General features: G+C 63.0%; 1 protein-coding gene across 3 annotated transcripts in view; it reads left to right on the top strand.

The window, feature by feature from the left end:
• Window positions 1-17277, top strand: part of SLC12A7 (solute carrier family 12 member 7) — a 57783-nt gene that overhangs the window by 26127 nt on the left and 14379 nt on the right. For all 3 annotated transcript variants that reach the window (XM_024247470.3, XM_063724033.1, XM_054555360.2), the window contains exons 7-18: window positions 411-652; window positions 2410-2621; window positions 3824-3991; window positions 6113-6211; window positions 6852-6909; window positions 7594-7768; window positions 8785-8903; window positions 9360-9458; window positions 10324-10443; window positions 11146-11250; window positions 11980-12148; window positions 16968-17163. In XM_024247470.3, the coding sequence (XP_024103238.2) occupies window positions 411-652; window positions 2410-2621; window positions 3824-3991; window positions 6113-6211; window positions 6852-6909; window positions 7594-7768; window positions 8785-8903; window positions 9360-9458; window positions 10324-10443; window positions 11146-11250; window positions 11980-12148; window positions 16968-17163 (1762 nt within the window). The remainder of the gene's footprint in view (window positions 1-410; window positions 653-2409; window positions 2622-3823; window positions 3992-6112; window positions 6212-6851; window positions 6910-7593; window positions 7769-8784; window positions 8904-9359; window positions 9459-10323; window positions 10444-11145; window positions 11251-11979; window positions 12149-16967; window positions 17164-17277) is intronic.

Below are 17277 nucleotides of genomic sequence, written 5' to 3'. Positions count from 1 at the left end.
CTCACATCTCCGTCCCTTGAATCTGGGCAGAACAGAGGTTGCCCCCAGCCGGCGTGGTCAGACCCAGTGTTTGTCCAGGACGTCCAGCCGGGGTGGGCTGAGCTCTCTGGGCAGCAGTCACGTTCCTCTTAGCAGAAGGTGTTTCTTTTGAGTGCCGACGTGCGGATGCCCCGGGTCCTGAAGTTGCTTTACTCTAAGCCTCCTGGGTGGCTCCTGGGAAACGTTCAGGCCCCTGGCCGTCCATTGCCTGTGCGCTGACCCCCGCGGGCTCCGTCCAGCACGGATGCCTCCCGATGGCCTCAACACCTGTTGGGAGGAGGCCCCTGTGTGGCGCTGGGGTGCTTGCGGGAGGGACGGGCGTTGGGGAGTTGTGTCCGGGGACGGCCTCCCGACCCGCCTTGTTCTCGCAGACGTACATCTCCCCGGGTGCGGCCATCTTCCAGGCGGAGGCTGCGGGTGGTGAGGCGGCCGCCATGCTGCACAACATGCGTGTGTACGGCACGTGCACGCTCGTGCTCATGGCTCTGGTGGTCTTCGTGGGCGTCAAGTACGTCAACAAGCTGGCGCTGGTCTTCCTGGCTTGTGTCGTGCTGTCCATCCTGGCCATCTATGCCGGCGTCATCAAGTCTGCCTTCGACCCCCCGGACATCCCGTGAGTCTTGGGGCCTCTGAGCCGTGGGTGGTGTGTGGGGCTGGGGCCGGGTCCCGTGGGCTCTGCTCGCCTCTCGTCCATCATCCTTGATGCCGAGCTCCCCATGAGGGTTGGGACTGGGTGTGACCACGGCGGGAACCCCTGTGGGCTCGTTCTGGGGATTACGGGAAACCCAACGGCGAGGTGGGCCGAGGTACTCTCGTGGCCGGGTCTGAGAAGAAGATCTTCCTCAGTGGCAGGAGGGCTGGTGAGGGGTCTGGCAGGTTTCAGGGGTGGCCGGCGGCCCTGAGCACGGTCAGGTGCACTGAGCGTCGTGGGTGTGGCCCTGGCTGCTGCTGGGGCCTGGGTCTCTTCTCCCTCCCAGAGGTGCTTGGAGGGGCTCTTTTCTTGTCCTTTTGGAGGAGAAGCTGGGAGGCGGCCCAGGGTCCTGGAACAGGGGAGTGGCCACCAGAGCCCGCAGGGAGCAGGTCCAGAAAGGGCCAGCAGCCGAGCCCCTTGAGGCTCCCGCGGTTTTGCCGTCTCCGCGTGGAGGGAGCCCCTGAAGGAACAGCCTCATAGAGACCGCAGAACAGAAGGAGGCAGAACAGCCGCAACCCCACAAGCCTGTTTTAGGGAAGCACCGCTGCCCTTCCCCTTGGGGACCCGTCCTGAGACCCCCCGCCAATGCTTGAAGCCACAGCCCTGTGTAGACTGTTTTCCACACACAGGCCTGGCTTATACGTCGGGGGCGGCACTCCTGTGCTCTTGGCTGTTGGCACGTGGCACGAGGGTGGCTTGAACTCAGACACTGAGATCGTGACAGCTGACCCGGCCAGGACGCCACTGAGGGCCTCGGGGAGGGAGTGGCTGTAGCGTGGCTATGCTGGCACGGGGGGGTTGCTGGGTTCCACCGCACTACTCAGCACCGCGTGGTGGAAAACGTGTGAATTGTTTATGTCTAGAACGCTTCATTTAGCACGTTTGGACCATGGGTGGCTGAACCATGGATGAGGGGACGGCTGTACGGTACAGCGTTCCTGCTGCAGCCTGGCCCGGTCCCCAGTCCCCGGTCCCTGGCGTGATCCGTGGCCCTTGCGTTCCTGCTGCAGCCTGGCCCGGTCCCCAGTCCCCGGTCCCTGGCGTGATCCGTGGCCCTTGCGTTCCTGCTGCAGCCTGGCCGGGTCCCCAGTCCCCGGTCCCTGGCGTGATCTGTGGCGCTTGCGTTCCTGCTGCAGCCTGGCCCGGTCCCCAGTCCCCGGTCCCTGGCGTGATCTGTGGCCCTTGCGTTCCTGCTGCAGCCTGGCTCGGGCCCGGTCCCTGGCGTGATCCGTGGCCCTTGCGTTCCTGCTGCAGCCTGGCCCAGTCCCCAGTCCCCGGTCCCTGGCGTGATCTGTGGCCCTTGCGTTCCTGCTGCAGCCTGGCTCGGGCCCGGTCCCTGGCGTGATCCGTGGCCCTTGCGTTCCTGCTGCAGCCTGGCCCGGTCCCCAGTCCCCGGTCCCTGGCGTGATCTGTGGCCCTTGCGTTCCTGCTGCAGCCTGGCCCGGTCCCCAGTCCCCGGTCCCTGGCGTGATCTGTGGCCCTTGTGTTCCTGCTGCAGCCTGGCCCGGTCCCCAGTCCCCGGTCCCTGGCGTGATCTGTGGCCTTCCTGTCTTAGGAGGTGTAGGGTGCCAGGAGCCACTCGTGGGTGACACCACGGGTGCCCGTTGGGGGAGCTGGGTGGGGCAGTAAAAGCCACTTCGGTGGCAGCACACGTGCCGTGCCTCCCTGTCCGGCCCTAGGGTCTGCCTCCTGGGGAACCGCACACTGTCACGGCGCAGCTTCGATGCCTGCATCAAGGCCTACGTCATTCACAACAACTCAGCCACCTCTGCGCTCTGGGGCCTCTTCTGCAACGGCTCCCAGCCCAGCGCCACCTGTGACGAGTACTTCATCCAGAACAATGTCACCGAAATCCAGGGCATCCCAGGCGCGGCCAGTGGCGTTTTCCTGGGTGAGGCCCGCAGGGCTGCAGCTGGGGCTGGGGGGTGGCGGGGCAGCAGGCGCTGGGGGATGGCGGGGGCAGCAGGCGCTGGGGGGTGGCGGGGGCAGCAGGCGCTGGCCCTGGTGGCTGCTGTCACCTTAGAGTCACTCTCAGGGCCCCAGTTCCTCCTGCCTGGCCGAGCCCCTTCCCAGCTGCTGCTGATGAGCCTGGGGGTCCCTGTACACACCCCTGGCAGAGCCATAGCAGCCAAACACGGTGTGGCAGGGAGACGGCCTCCGTCACAGTCAGCAAGCAGGTCTTAATGCCATGGATTTATTTTCATGACCTCCTGGCAGCGTGTGTGGGGAACTTGCTGTGTTAATGAGGGAGTGGTGGCTGGGTGGTAACATCCCCCTCTGTGCGTCCTTCCCTGATGAGAGGCTACCTTGGACCTGCCTCGGGGTTGAAGGAAAAGGACCCCTGGCAGGGTACACGAGACCTGCTCCAGAAGCCAAGACAGGAAGCCCAGGCTTTCCAGAACCCTAGACGGGAAGCCCAGACTTTCCAGAACCCTAGAGAGGAAGCCAGGCTTTCCAGAACCCGAGACGGGAAGCCCGGACTTTCCAGAACCCTAGACGGGAAGCCCAGACTTTCCAGAACCCTAGAGAGGAAGCCCAGGCTTTCCAGAACCCGAGACGGGAAGCCCGGACTTTCCAGAACCCTAGACGGGAAGCCCGGGCTTTCCAGAACCCGAGACGGGAAGCCCGGGCTTTCCAGAACCCGAGACGGGAAGCCCGGGCTTTCCAGAACCCGAGACGGGAAGCCCGGGCTTTCCAGAACCCGAGAGGGGAAGCCCGGGCTTTCCAGAACCCGAGAGGGGAAGCCCAGACTCTCCAGAACCCGAGAGGGGAAGCCCAGGCTTTCCAGAACCCTAGACGGGAAGCCCAGGCTTTCCAGAACCCGAGATGGGAAGCCCGGGCTTTCCAGGACCTTATGTTGTCCCCCACATGAGGCTTCTCTTTAGTGCTGACCTTCCCTTTGTAGACGCAGACAGGTAGCTTTCCCAGAGGTACCATCTCAAAAGCTTGTTTGAATTGGAGCCTGCTTGCAGCGCGCAAGCTGTGACCCTTCCCCTCCGGCCACCAGTGGCACCTGCCGGGGAGAGGGCGGCCCATGGCGGGGACACTGGACAGAAGGTGCCAGAAACCCATGGGATCCTCCTTGCCCGGCAGAGAACCTGTGGAGTACGTACGCACATGCGGGGGCGTTTGTGGAGAAGAAAGGCGTGCCCTCGGTGCCCGTGGCAGAGGAGAGCCGCGCCAGCGCTCTGCCCTACGTCCTCACCGACATCGCGGCCTCGTTCACCCTGCTGGTTGGCATCTACTTCCCTTCCGTGACGGGTGAGCCCGCGGCTCCAGCTGTCCCCTTCTCTGTCTTTCTCTCCCTCTCTCCGTGACGGGTGAGCCCGCGGCTCCAGCTGTCCCCTTCTCTGTCTTTCTCTCCCTCTCTCCGTGACGGGTGAGCCCGCGGCTCCAGCTGTCTCCTTCTCTGTCTTTCTCTCCCTCTCTTTTTTGAGGCAAGGTCTTGCTCCGTCACCCAGGCTGGAGGGCAGTGGTGTGATCACGGCTCACTGCAGCCTCAACTCCTAAACACAAATATTCCTCCCACCTGAGTCTCCCAAGCAGCTGGGACCCCAGGCACGCAGTACCACGCCCGGCTAATGTCTGTATTTTTTGTAGAGATGGGGCAGCCAGGACCTCAGGCACACGGTACCACGCCCGGCTAATGTCTGTATTTTTTGTAGAGATGGGGCAGCCAGGACCTCAGGCACACGGTACCACGCCCGGCTAATGTCTGTATGTTTTGTAGAGAGGGGGTCTCCCCACGTTGCTCAGGCTGTTCTCAAACTCCTGAGCTCAAGCCATCCTCAGCCTCCCAAAGTGCTGGGATTACAGACGTCTTGAGCCAACGCGCCTGGCCTCTCTTTCTCTTCCTTTGTCTCTCTTTGTCCATCTCTCTGTCTCTGTCATTCTCTCCTCCTGCACTCTCTCTTTCTCTCTCCCCCTACCCCTTTCCCTCTCTCTCTGTCTGCCTCTCTCTGTCTCTGTGTCTCCCTCTCCCTCCCTCCCTCCCTCCCTCCCTGTCTGTCTGTCTCTCTGTCTCTCTCTCTCTCTCTCTGTCTCTTTCTCTCTGGTGTGTTCCTTCCTGCCGCTGCTTATCTTGCCTGTTTGGCTCAGGGGAAGTGGCTGAGTTCTCTGCCCTGTGTCCTCATGGATTTGTAAGAAGCCTGTCTGCTGCTCTCCCAGGCAGGCCTGTGTCAGGAGAAGCTGTTGTAGGGTTGCTGGGAACACCTGGCAGGCTGTTAGGAGACACGTAGGAGTGGCCTCAGTGCGAGCTCAGAGGCCGGGGACCTCGGCCCTCTATGTCCTCCTCAAACAGTGGGCCTTGTTCCGGAGGCGGGTGGGGCCTTTGGTTGTTCTCCAGGGGGTGGGGCCAGGCCCCGTGCTCTCCGAGTCACACGCACACGCCCCCCCCCAGCTGTCGCCACTCGGCCTTCCTGTCGGGACGCCCCTGACAGGCGCTGGCTGCTTGTGCGGCTGCCCTTCCGGTCCCTTCCGGTCCCTCCCACGTCTGCTCCCAGACTTCATCTCAGCGCATCCAAAAGCCCTAGAGCTCAGGGTCAGCCGCAGGGCCCGGCCACAGCGCTGGCGTCTCGTGTTTCCCTCGCCTCCTCTGAAGGTGGGCCCGTTTTGCTATGGAGGGGGCGATCTGCCTGGGGTCCTCGCCCTGTACCTCCGCTCCAGCCTCCCCCGTCCATCTGCGTGCGCTCAGTGCCGTGGGTGGAAGGCATGGGGGCAGAGCCTCTGCGTGGCTCCGGGTGTCTCTGCGGCACTGGATTGTGCGCTCTGCCGCCTCCCAGGCCACCCCGAGCACGGGCGCTTCAGGCTGTGCCTTGGATGGGACTGAGCCGGGTGTCAAGTGGCCCCCACTGACCCGGCTTCCTGGTGCTTTTTGGAACCTGATTGTGCGGAAACACCCCTGGCCGTGGCTCCCTAGAGCAAGGTGGTGTCCACGTGGTGCCGCAGCCGGAGGGGTCGCAGCGTCTGTTGGCCTGGCTGGCTGGGCTGAGTCGTTCTAGGGTCTCATTCCAAAAGTCCTTAGGTCCCGGGGGCCTGTGAGCCATTGCTCAGCACCATCCCTGGGCTGACCCTTGGCCGAGGGATTAACGCAGCCTCCAAAGAAGCCCTGGGTGTGGGGGGCGTGGGGGTCAGTGTCGGGGTCGGGCCTCATCCTCGGATCCAGGGGAGCGGTAGACGTGGGGGCTCGTCTGCGTGCCTGGGCCGGCATCGACCCAGCCGAGGTATTGCGGCGTGGGCCAGCGGAGCTTGGACTGCAGCCTCGGGCGCAGCTCACCCTCGGGGTCTCCCCAGAGACCGCCTTTCCGGCTCTCCGGGCAGGGGCTGCCATCACATGGCACTGACTCCTCAGATGGGTCTTGGCAGCATCTTCCATGTTCACAGGTATCATGGCGGGTTCAAACCGGTCCGGGGACCTCAAGGATGCGCAGAAGTCCATCCCCACGGGGACCATCCTGGCCATAGTGACCACGTCTTTCATCTGTATCCTTGGCGGGGTGTAGGCGAGGGAGGCGAGGGTTCCAGCCTCTGTCTGGGAGGAGGCCCCCGTGCCCTCCCTGGCTCAGCATCGTGCCCTCGGCCACCGGCATGTGACTTCCCAAGTTAGGCCGTGCTCTGACCACGTCATCCTCCCTGGGAGACGGGGCAGGGGCTGCTGTCAGGACTCTGGCTTCTTCACCACTGTGTGATGCAATCGTAGATAGAACAGAAGCAGTCATGCTGCCACGTGTGGACAGTGATGCACAGCAGTGTGTGGTGTGTGCTGCCGGCAGGCTGGGCCCGCGGGGCCTCTGGCTTCTCAATCCCAAGGCCACCTCTTTCCAGCCGAGCATTGTCCCCTCAGTGAGGTCCCCTGTCAATCCCTGGTGGTCAAGCACCAGGCCAGGTGTGTCTCCACCACCCCAGGGCCTCGTTCTGTGGGGCTGGACCGAGCCCCAGGAGGACGTGCTGAGGACACAGGGGACAGGACGTGCCTGGGATGGGATGGGATGCAGAACGGTCCCTGCCCACCTGGAGCCTGCGGCCCGCTGGCCAGTGCATCTCCCCACCCCCCCACCCCCCCACCCCCCGTACCTGAGGACCCTGCACCCGCAGACCCGCCCTTCCTTGACGAGAGCTGTAGATCTCTCCTGCATTGTGCTGTTTGGGGCCTGCATCGAAGGCGTGGTCTTACGAGATAAGTACGTTTCCACCTGCAGTTTTCGTGCAAAGCCTGTAGTCTTCACAGGTTTTCTTGAGGACAAATTCGGCTTTGAAATTACATCGCCCTAGGACTTCATGTCCGTGTGCAGAGCTGAAGGCATCCTGGTCCCAGGGTTGGGATCCCTTGGTCTGATGTGTCATCTCTTCCACTGGAGCCTAGGGCCTGGGGAACCGTTCAGAGCCAACTCCAAGCCCTGGTGCGGCTGGGGGCCTAGGCCCTTCCTGAGGAGGCCACAGGGGTGTGGATGGGTGAGGCTTGGCCCTGGGAGATCCCTCAGCCCTGCTGCCAAGTGGGGAAGTAGTGGGGTCCCAGGCAGGTCATCACTGACCCTGCATCCTCGTGGGGCGTGCCTGTCTGGCAGCCCCAAGGCCCCGGGGGTCCTGGGTGGTCCCTGACTGAAGCTGATGCCAGGCTGGGTCTTCCCTGCTCCCAAGAGCGACCCTGAGGTGAGCAGGACCCCTCCCCCGCTGAAGACCCTCCAGAGCATTCTGGCCATGCCAGGCAGAGCCTGGTGGAGGTTTCAGCCAACGGGGACTGGAGGCCGGGCCTCAGCTTTCCAAGGAGTCGCCCCCACTGCACTGGGCCCCTCGCTCTGGGTGGGAGAAGACATTTCGTCTGACTTAGGCTCACTTCTGAAAGCCGCCCGCCCGCCTGCCTGCAGGTTTGGGGAGGCCCTGCAGGGGAACCTGGTCATCGGCATGCTGGCCTGGCCCTCCCCCTGGGTCATCGTCATCGGCTCCTTCTTCTCCACCTGTGGCGCTGGCCTGCAGAGCCTCACGGGGGCACCGCGCCTGCTGCAGGCCATTGCCCGTGACGGCATCATCCCCTTCCTGCAGGTGAGTCCCGCGCCCTCGGAGCGGGGACCCTGGAAGGTCAGGGTCGGGGGCTCTGCTCCCCTGCGGGACCCTCACAGTGCCGTGTGCGGCTTGGACCCCGTGGTGGCCATTCTGCCCCTGGCCGCTCGCTGCACACAGCATGGGAGTGGTGGGAGGTGGGTGGTGGTCAGAGGCAGCTCCAGCCCTCCTGCCTGCAGATCCCTCCGAACACGGCCCCGGGTGTGTCAGGAGCGGTTATGAGGGCCCGCAGCCTCGGGTCCAGAGGTGCCTGGTCTGCTGTCTGGCCAGAAGCCCCCTGCCTGCCTGCCTGCCACGTCTTTCTCTGTGTGGCTGAGCTCTTCAGCCCGTGGGAGGTGGTGTCATCAGCCACCTGCAGCCAGAGTGTGTGGCTGCTCTGAGGATTGCACAGACGCCCGCATGGGTCCTGTCCGTGTGCTGTGCCCAGAGCTGCCGGATTGTGGCTCCTCCTGCCACTTGGGCCCAGGGGCAGCTGTGGGAAGGTCGTGGATGGCAGAGCCCTCCTCGCCCGTCGCTGGTCCCTCAGCAGGGTGCCGACCTGCAGGGCCTTTGTGTGGTTGCATCTTCAGTTCCAGCCGGGCCTAGGGCATGGTGTCCGGGAAGGGGACAGGCACACAGGCTCCATGGGCCTCAGCTTCTGGGAGGTGAGGGTGGCCTGATGAGAAAGGTCACCACAGGGTCTGGGGAACCGCGAGTGCCCTGGAGACAGTAGTCCTGTGTTGTGTGGTTGGGGAAACTGAGGCAGGTGGGGGACAGGCTGGGGCCACACAGGTTGCAGGCAAGCCCAGTGTAGGCACAGCTCTGAAGCCTCCCGGGCTGCAGCCCTTTGTCAGGGCCTCTTCCCCGGCCGGCCGGGTGATGTCCCGGGGACCTACTGTGAAAGGCGTTTCTGCTGGTCTGTGTCTTTAAGATTCATCTGGGCTAGATCTGACCAGCCTGCAGCTTCTCTCCTAAAAGGGTGGTGTCACTGCCCCATCTTCCTGCCCTTCTCCCTGCAGGTATTTGGCCACGGGAAGGCCAATGGGGAGCCCACGTGGGCGCTGCTGCTGACAGTCCTCATCTGCGAGACTGGCATCCTCATCGCCTCTCTGGACAGCGTGGCCCCGATCCTCTCCATGTGAGCCCCCACAGGACGGGGACCTGGGGATGGGTGTATGGGCCTGGAGCGTGGGGCAGTGTGGATGGGAGGTCCTGCTCAGGACAAGCAGTAAACAGGCAGGGCCACCCGTGGGCAGTCAGGAGCCTGCCGGGAAGGGAGTTGCGCCGGGGAAGGCAGGTGCACAGGCCTCCAGACAGGCGTCCGCTGGGGTCAGTCGGGGACAGTGTGGCTGGACAGACGGCTCCTGGGGAAGGGACAATGGCCCATCTCTTGATGGACCAGGTGCCCACAGGATGGCTGGAGCCTGAGGGGGCCTGATTCGGAATCAGTCTGAGTCAGCTCACGTGCAGAGACAGACATGGGAGACCAGGCGCAGGTGGGAGGGACAGTGACAAGGGTGGTCTCCCAGGTGGCAGTGACTGGGGGCTCAGGGGGGCCCAGCGGGCCCCTGTCAGTGGCCGGCCGTCCCTGCAGGTTCTTCCTCATGTGCTACCTGTTCGTGAACCTGGCCTGCGCCGTGCAGACCCTGCTACGTACCCCCAACTGGCGTCCACGCTTCAAGTTCTACCACTGGTGAGGCTGCTCAGTCACAGGCATCAGGCGCCCCGCAGACTGGGGACACTGGGTGCCTCTGCCACTGGTGAGGCTGCTCAGCACGGGCGTCAGGGGCCCCACAGGCTGGGACACTGGGTCCTTCTGCCACCGGTGAGGCTGCTCAGCACAGGCGTCAGGGGCCCCACAGGCTGGGACACTGGGTGCTTCTGCCACCGGTGAGGCTGCTCAGCACAGGCGTCAGGGGCCCCCCAGGCTGGGACACTGGGTGCTTCTGCCACCAGTGAGGCTGCTCAGCACAGGCGTCAGGGGCCCCACAGGCTGGGACACTGGGTGGCTCTGCAAGGCCAGCTGCCCTGGGCCTGAAGACCCCAGAGGGTCCTTGAGTGTTCGTTTGCGGAGTAAGCCCCTGCGCAGCTGATGAGACTGTGGCCTGTCTTTGCCTCTGCACCGGGGGAAGGCCTCTGGTTACGAGGATGCCCAGGTGTCTGCATGCGCCTTGTACCTCCCGTGGTCAGCCCAGCCTTCCCCAGGCTTGGGGCATAGCCCATCAGGGCTGTGGGTCTTCTTAACTCCCCTCCCCGGGAATCAGGCGCTGGGTGGACGCTTCAGCCCCTTGTTGCATGCACAGCCGAGGTGCTGTGTGCACGCTGGGAGCTGGAGCTGTGTACTGGGTCTTGGAGTGACAGCTCCCACAGGGGCCCAGGGAGCCACGTCACCCCTCAGAGGTGGTTGAATACAGGCATGGTCGTCAGGCGTCAGTAACTGTTTTCCTAGTGTTAACAGAGAGTTTCACTGAGGGAGGGGCAGTGTCTGTGTGGCGGTGGCTGAGGTGTGGGGGCTGCATGGCGTTGGGCCGCCCCTGAGCCACTTGCCCTGCCCTCAGGACCCTGTCCTTCCTGGGTATGAGCCTGTGCCTGGCGCTGATGTTCATCTGCTCCTGGTACTACGCGCTGTCCGCCATGCTTATCGCTGGCTGCATCTACAAGTACATCGAGTACCGTGGGTAAGCGCTGTCAGCCCCCACTCACAGACCCGGCGCACGGGAGGGTGGGCTCCTCTCACACTACGCCTGGGGCAGCTCCCTGGAGGGGCTTCCCTGGGGCTCGAGCGTCGTGTGCCCTCCCAGGAGCAGCTAGGAGCACGTCCAGGTGGGCTGTGTTGTAAAAGCTGGGGTTTCCCTCCCGCCTCCAGCCAGGCCGAGGTGCCTGCACTCGTGGACGGGGTCTCCAACCTGGAGCTCTGTCTCGTGCCGTCCTCAGCAGGCGGTGAGCCCACGGCTGACTATTCCTGCTACGTGTCTCGCGAGGTGTCCCCAGGTTGTGTCTGTACTCACTCGGCAGCCACAGGCGTCCTTCCCTGTGCCCCAGCACCCACCCTCCCTCCACCTGCACCCGCCTCGTGCCCGGGGTCCAGCCACTTCCCTGTCACGGGCCTCCTGCCCCCGGCCCTGTGAGGAAGGCACCTCATTCGTGCTGGACGTAAACCTCGTTCCCTCCACAGCCACGGCACCCTCTGACCCGGTGGCTCCTAGGATGGGCTCCCTTGAGGGCAAGGGTGGACACGGAGGCCTCCCTCCTCATCCAGGGACTTTTTCCGGGGGTCCTGTTTGCCCCAACTCACCTGCCCCCAGAAGTCCCCTCTTTCCCAGGTGGGAGAGAAGCCTCCAGGCATGCGGCTGGACAAACCCCGACTTCTTTTCCCGCAGGGCCGAGAAGGAGTGGGGCGATGGCATCCGTGGCCTGTCCCTGAACGCCGCCCGCTATGCCCTGCTGCGTGTGGAGCACGGTCCCCCCCACACCAAGAACTGGAGGTGAGCACCGCCCATGCCCCATGGTCCTCAGACGCACGGAAGAGCCGTTTCTGAGGTCGGCCTTTGAGTGGGGACCTTCGAGTCTCAAGGGCCTCTCGCCTTCAGCTGCTCAGGCAAGGTCTGGAGTGTGAACACTGCCTGGTGCCCAGCGAATCGCGCAGCTGGGGGCCTTGGAGCGCCGGGGGTGTCCCTGCTGCAGGGTGGGGGTGTGGGGAGCTGGCCCCTCTGCCGGCACAGCCCTGGGCTTGGGGTGGGAGAGGGTGGCTCCTGCTGAAGCAAAGGCCATCTGTGGGAAGCCTCTGCCCCTCAGGGTCTCGGCAGGGGCCTCAGGCGTGTGTCCTGGGCCATTGTCCCCTCAGGGCCTTGGCAGGGGCCTCAGGCGTGTGTCCTGCGCCATTGTCTCACCTGTCCAGCATGTCACCTATCCCACCTGTCTAACCTACCTGTTCACCTGTCCTGCCTGGCTAGTGCCCACCTGTCCATCGGCCCTGCCTGTCCCACCTGGCTTGTGTGGCCTGTCTCACCTATCACCTGTTCAACTTACCCCACCTGTGTCACCTGTTTCCCCATCCCATCTGTCACCTGCCCCTTTTGTCACCTGTCCCGTCTGTCATGTATCCCCTGTCCCACCTGTGTCATGTGCCCCACCCGTCCCATCTGCCCTGCCTGTTGATGGGCCGTGCCCGGGTGAGCATTGCCGTGGTAACAGCCGCCCCACACCCGCTGCAGGCCCCAGGTGCTGGTGATGCTGAACCTGGACGCGGAGCAGGCCGTGAAGCACCCCCGCCTACTGTCCTTCACGTCGCAGCTGAAGGCCGGCAAGGGCCTGACCATCGTGGGCTCGGTGCTGGAGGGGACGTACCTGGACAAGCACATGGAGGCTCAGCGGGCCGAGGAGGTGGGCCGGGCGGGGTCTGGGGGCCAGGCCTCTTTCCCAACCCAGCTGCACAGGAAGCGCGCCCTGGCATGTCCTCATTACAGCGTGTCAACACGGTGTCGTGCGTGGCGCTGCTGTGTTTTAGCCATGGCGGTGGCTTTGAGCTCAGAGCAGCGCGCTAAGGCCTGGGAGCACCAGCTGCACCCCGGGAAGCTTGGGAGGCACTGAGGGCCGTTAGCTTTCCAAGGGCGAACCCTGGGACCGCCTCCTCCTGCCATGGGTGAGCCCCGTCCAGAGGGTGAGCCCCGTCCAGAGGGTGAGCCCCTTCCAGAGCCGTGGTCATGGTTCTGCTGCAAGCTCAGTCTCCTGCTGTTCAGGCTCACTGGGGGCTGCGTAAGCGTGATGCCCGTGTGCTGATGAATTTCTGCCCACTCAGAGCTTTGTGGGGAGGGACGGGTGAGTGCCCCGGGCGTGTAGCATGCTGGTGCCAGCTCTGGGCCCTGCTGCTGTAGTCGGCTGCCCCAGGACATCGGGGTCTGAGACTTCGTGTCTTCATTTCTCTGATTTTCAAACTTCTTATGGGAAGCTTCGCACTGTCCGGAAACGGGATGATGACACGATGAAAGCCTGTGGGGTCCCGTCACGTCACCTGGAGTTACTTCTGTATTTCTTGCTAAAGCAGGGAGCTTCTGAGTGCCCACCTGCGTGATTTTCCTGCCAAGGGCGCCTCATTCCCAGGCAGAGCTGGCTGCCGCGGGCGCCTGGAGCCTCCTTCTTCCCCATCGTGTGTGTGGGAGTCTATGGGGCCTACACCTAGTGCCTGTTGCAGTGGTGTGTGTCCGAGGTCCCTCCCATGCGGGTGCCCCCTCTGTCCTCGCTGTGGGTTGGGAGCCAGCTCCCTGCTGCCAGGCCCCCACTGGGACCTTGTGGGTGCGTCCAGGCATCTGCAGCCGGCCCCCCCGTCCGTTTCTCTGCACAACCACAGCCGCACTGAGGCCCGTCCGGGTCCGGGCGGTCAGCCTAGGGGTGGGAACGCTGCTCAGGGGAGCTGTGGGCACGTGGACGGTAGCAGCCTCAGGTGGCATGGCCTAGGGCCAGGATCCCATGGAGGTAAAAAATGGCCCCGGCCCCTCGCCCCACCTTGGCCACGTGGACGGCCGCCCTCTCAGGCTGTTGCACAGGTTCGCTTTTCCAGGGAAGACGGGAGATGCTCTGTGCCTTCCCTTTCCCTGACAGCGGCGTCATGGCTCACCACGGGTTCAGGCGTTAGCTGCTATGGACTGTGAACCCGTGGATTTAGGTATCGTGGTTTTCGGGGGGATGTTCACGGTCCCGGTCCCCATATGTCCCTTTCCGTCTTTCTTATCCCGTGCTGGAATGCTCTTAGGAGGAATCCCGGAGTTGGAACTGCCCTGCTGGCCTCCCCGGAGGTGTGTGTGAGGGCGCGTCTGTGCGCATGAGGGACAGGGCAGGGATAGCAGTGACTGGGGGATGACGGGACCCCCCGCCACGCTCTGCCACAGTCTTCACGGCCACGGGAAGAGCTGCGCTCACTTACACTCTCACGTTAACGCAGCTCACAGGCAGATCCTCTCTGTCCGACAGCCCTTCGGCTGAGGGGTCTGGGGCAGCCTCAGACAGGAGCCCGCTCTCGAGGACGGGAGGCCGAGCCCACCCTGCCCCCGCTGCTCTCAGTGAGCCTTTGGCTGTGACTTAGCTGCACTGGTTGCGAGGGCTGGAGCCAGCCGCAGGCCCCGCCTTCCCTTGGCTGCACTGGTTGCGAGGGCTGGAGCCAGCCGCAGGCCCCTCCTTCCCTTGGCTGCACTGGTTGCGAGGGCTGGAGCCAGCCGCAGGCCCCGCCTTCCCTTGGCTGCCTCTGGGGCTGCACTGCCCTGGGGAGCTGTGTTCTCCTCCATCATGGCTACGTTAGTGTGAAATTAGAGAAATCTGGGCAAATCTTTTATTTATTTGTTTTTTAGTTTTTATTTATTTATTTTTTGAGACAGAGCCTGCCTCTGTTGCCCAGGCTGCAGTGCAGTGGCGCCATCTCAGCCCACTGCAACCTCCACCTCCCGAGTTGAAACAATTCTCCTGCCTCAGACTCCCAGTAGCTGAGATTACAGGTGCCCACGACCACGCCCAGCTAATTTTTGTACTTTTAGTAGAAACGGGGTTTCGCCACGTTGGCCAGGCTGGTCTCGAACTCCTGAGCTCAAGTGATTCGTCTGCTTCGGCCTCCCAAAGTGCTGGGATTACAGGTGTGAGCCACGGCACCCGGTCTGGGCAAGTCTGTAAAGCATGGAAATTTCTCTAAGAAGCGTGCAGCTTCGACTCATGCAGTTTCCCGGGAGGCTCATGCGCGCCTTTGTGCTCTGTTCTGTGTGGCACTGATTGGCATAAAAGGGGTCTTAAGGCCCTGGCGTTCTTGCTCCCCACTTGTAAAGGGCTTGTTGTCCTCTGGGTTGAGGTCTGTCTGCATGGAGTCCTCTGTGACTGCTGCACCGGGCAGGTGCAGGGACTTGTGATAACAGGGTCCCCCGACACAGTGCTGAGTTCCTGCCAGGCCAGGGCAGTGCTGCGTCCTCCTGAAACCCTGCAGTCCTGCAAGGTGGTTTGCCCAACAGTGAGGCCAGAAGAGAGTTGAGATCCCCAGCTCTGACTCCTCGGAGCCAGCATCTGGGGGTGAGCACAGCAGCCAGTCATGTAGGAAGTGGCCCCGTGACGTGGCTCCAGCACTTGGAGGCCCTCAGGGCCCCTCCAGTGTCTGCATCCAAACTTGGCTGATCCCGAACAGCCGTTTCCCTGGGCTCTGTTCTCCGGCCAGATGGGGGCACAAGAACAGAGAACCTGAATTGCCCTGCAGAGGGGTCTCGTGGGGATGAGACGCAGCCGCATAAAGGGGCTACTGTGTGGCCTTTGCTGAAATAGCTGGCCTTCCTGCCCAGAGACCGCTGTGTCCACCCCGCAGCGTCTGCCTCCAGCGGGTCTCTGCCTCTCTGGGGCCCCTGCCTCCGCTTGCTGGCTGGTGCCCCTTGGGGGTAACGTGTTCAGGTCTTTCCTGACCTAAACAAAAGTCTCAAAGAGGAGCATATCTGCTGGCCCTGCACCCTGTCCCGTCTTGCGCCCCGGCAGCTGGGCAGAAGGTGGAGGTGTCTGGAGAGCAGGGTGAGGGCGAAGGGTGCCCGAGAAGGAGCGGGGCCGTGGGAGAACACTGGATGTTGTTTTGTGTGTGAAGGGCTGGTGGAGCTCTAGGTGTGAGTCAGCGTAGGGGGTGAGGATACCAGTCAGGCTGACGTAGGGGCCGCTGGAATCTCGGCAAAGGAGGCAGGTGGTGGCTCTGATCCCTGAGTGGCCTGGGGCTGCCGTGATAGGACACAAATCACACGGCTCACAGCAAAGGGCGTCTGTTCTCTCCTAGTTCTGGAGCCCAGGAGTCTGAGATGAAGGAGACTGGAGGCCACGCTGCCTCCAGAGTCTCCCAGGAGGATCCTCCCACCTCCTCCAGCTCCTGGGCCCCCGGGCGACCGTGGGCGCCGGTCCCTCTGCCTCCGTCTGTGCCTCCATGCAGCCTCTTCCTCCCAGTCTGAGAGCTCTTTCTGCCTTCATCCTGTAAGGTCACTTGTCAGTGGCTTCAGGGCCCACCTCTGACCCAGGATGCGTCTCAAGATCATAACCTAATTACAGGGTTCTTCAATACATCCATAAAGACAGGTTTTCCAAATAAGGTCACATTCTCAGGTTCCTGGGGCTGGGATGTGGGTATCCTCTCTTTTGGGGCCACCATTCAACCCACTGCAATTGAGCTCTCAGCCCTAAAATTCATATCTGCCACACATGTACAGTATGTTCACCCCATCTCAGTGTCTCCTGAAGTCTCAGCCCTGCACAGACCAGCTCTGAGTCCCAACTCTCATGTAAATCTCATTGCTCGGAGCTCCCAAATCTCATCCTCTAAGTATCCAAACCAGAAGCCAGTGAAATGTGGGGTCTGGTCCATCCTGGACAAAACTGCTGTGTCTGTAGATGTGGAAGTGAGGAAGTGGTTATCCCAGAACGCAGCAGGGGACAAGCCAGGACAGGCATGTTTGCTCCAAAAGGGACAATCAGGTGGGAAGGGGCCACTGGTCCCACACAAGGCTGAGACCCAGCAGGGCAGGCCCTGGGGTTCCAGGGCCTGAGGGTCAGAGGGTGGGAGGCCTGCGTCCACACATGCATGGCTTCAGTGCATGGCAGGTCCTCGGCCACACATGTGCAAACCCCATGGAGTCAAGCCGTTCCGTGGTGCAGCCTTATCAGACACCCCTGGGAAGAAACTGCACACGGCAGTGACCCCCCCCACCCCAGGAGGAGACCACACGGCAGTCCCCCCTAACCCCCCCGCCATTGCTCTTAGGGTGCTTCATCCTGGACCCCACGGCCTCCCTTTGAAGAGTTGCTAATTTGGCCCATTTTCGGGTGTTTCTGATGCACCAGGTGGATGAACCTGGCCCAGAGTGTCCGAGTAAACGGGGTGGGTCTGGGATATTGTGGATCGCCTCAGAGAACTGCCTGGCATTGTGTGCCCAGAGCAGCCCTCCACATCACCTGCACGTGGCATCAGTCACACCTGCTCTGTGTCTCTCTCCCCAGTGTGTGAGCACGCACACACACACACGCACACACATACACACACAGCAGCCTGGAGCACCAGGGCACACTGTTGAGCCTTCGGGCCTTCCCTCCTGCTGGGTCCACAGAGGAGGTGGGGGTGCCCTGGCCACCGTGGGTGGTGGGTGTGGGTCTGTGCACCCCATTCCTGCTTTTTGGGGGCCGTAGCACCAACCTGTCCTGTCTCCCGCAGAACATACGGTCCCTAATGAGCACAGAGAAGACCAAGGGCTTCTGCCAGCTGGTGGTCTCGTCCAGCCTGCGGGATGGCATGTCCCACCTGATCCAGTCGGCCGGCCTGGGCGGCCTGAAGCACAACACAGTGCTCATGGCCTGGCCTGCGTCCTGGAAGCAGGAGGACAACCCCTTCTCCTGGAAGAACTTTGTGGGTAGGTGTGGCTGGCGGCCCTTCGGCATCCCCTCACTGTCCCCTCTGTGTCCCGTCAGTGTCCCCTCACCATCCCCTCACTGTCCCCTCACCGTCCCCTCTGCGTCCCCTTGCC

This window comes from Pongo abelii, chromosome 4 (genome assembly GCF_028885655.2).
Source record: "Pongo abelii isolate AG06213 chromosome 4, NHGRI_mPonAbe1-v2.0_pri, whole genome shotgun sequence".
NCBI lineage: Eukaryota > Metazoa > Chordata > Mammalia > Primates > Hominidae > Pongo > Pongo abelii.
The sequence above is the reverse complement of the archived record's forward strand: the minus strand, read 5'-3'. Positions and strand labels throughout refer to the sequence as shown.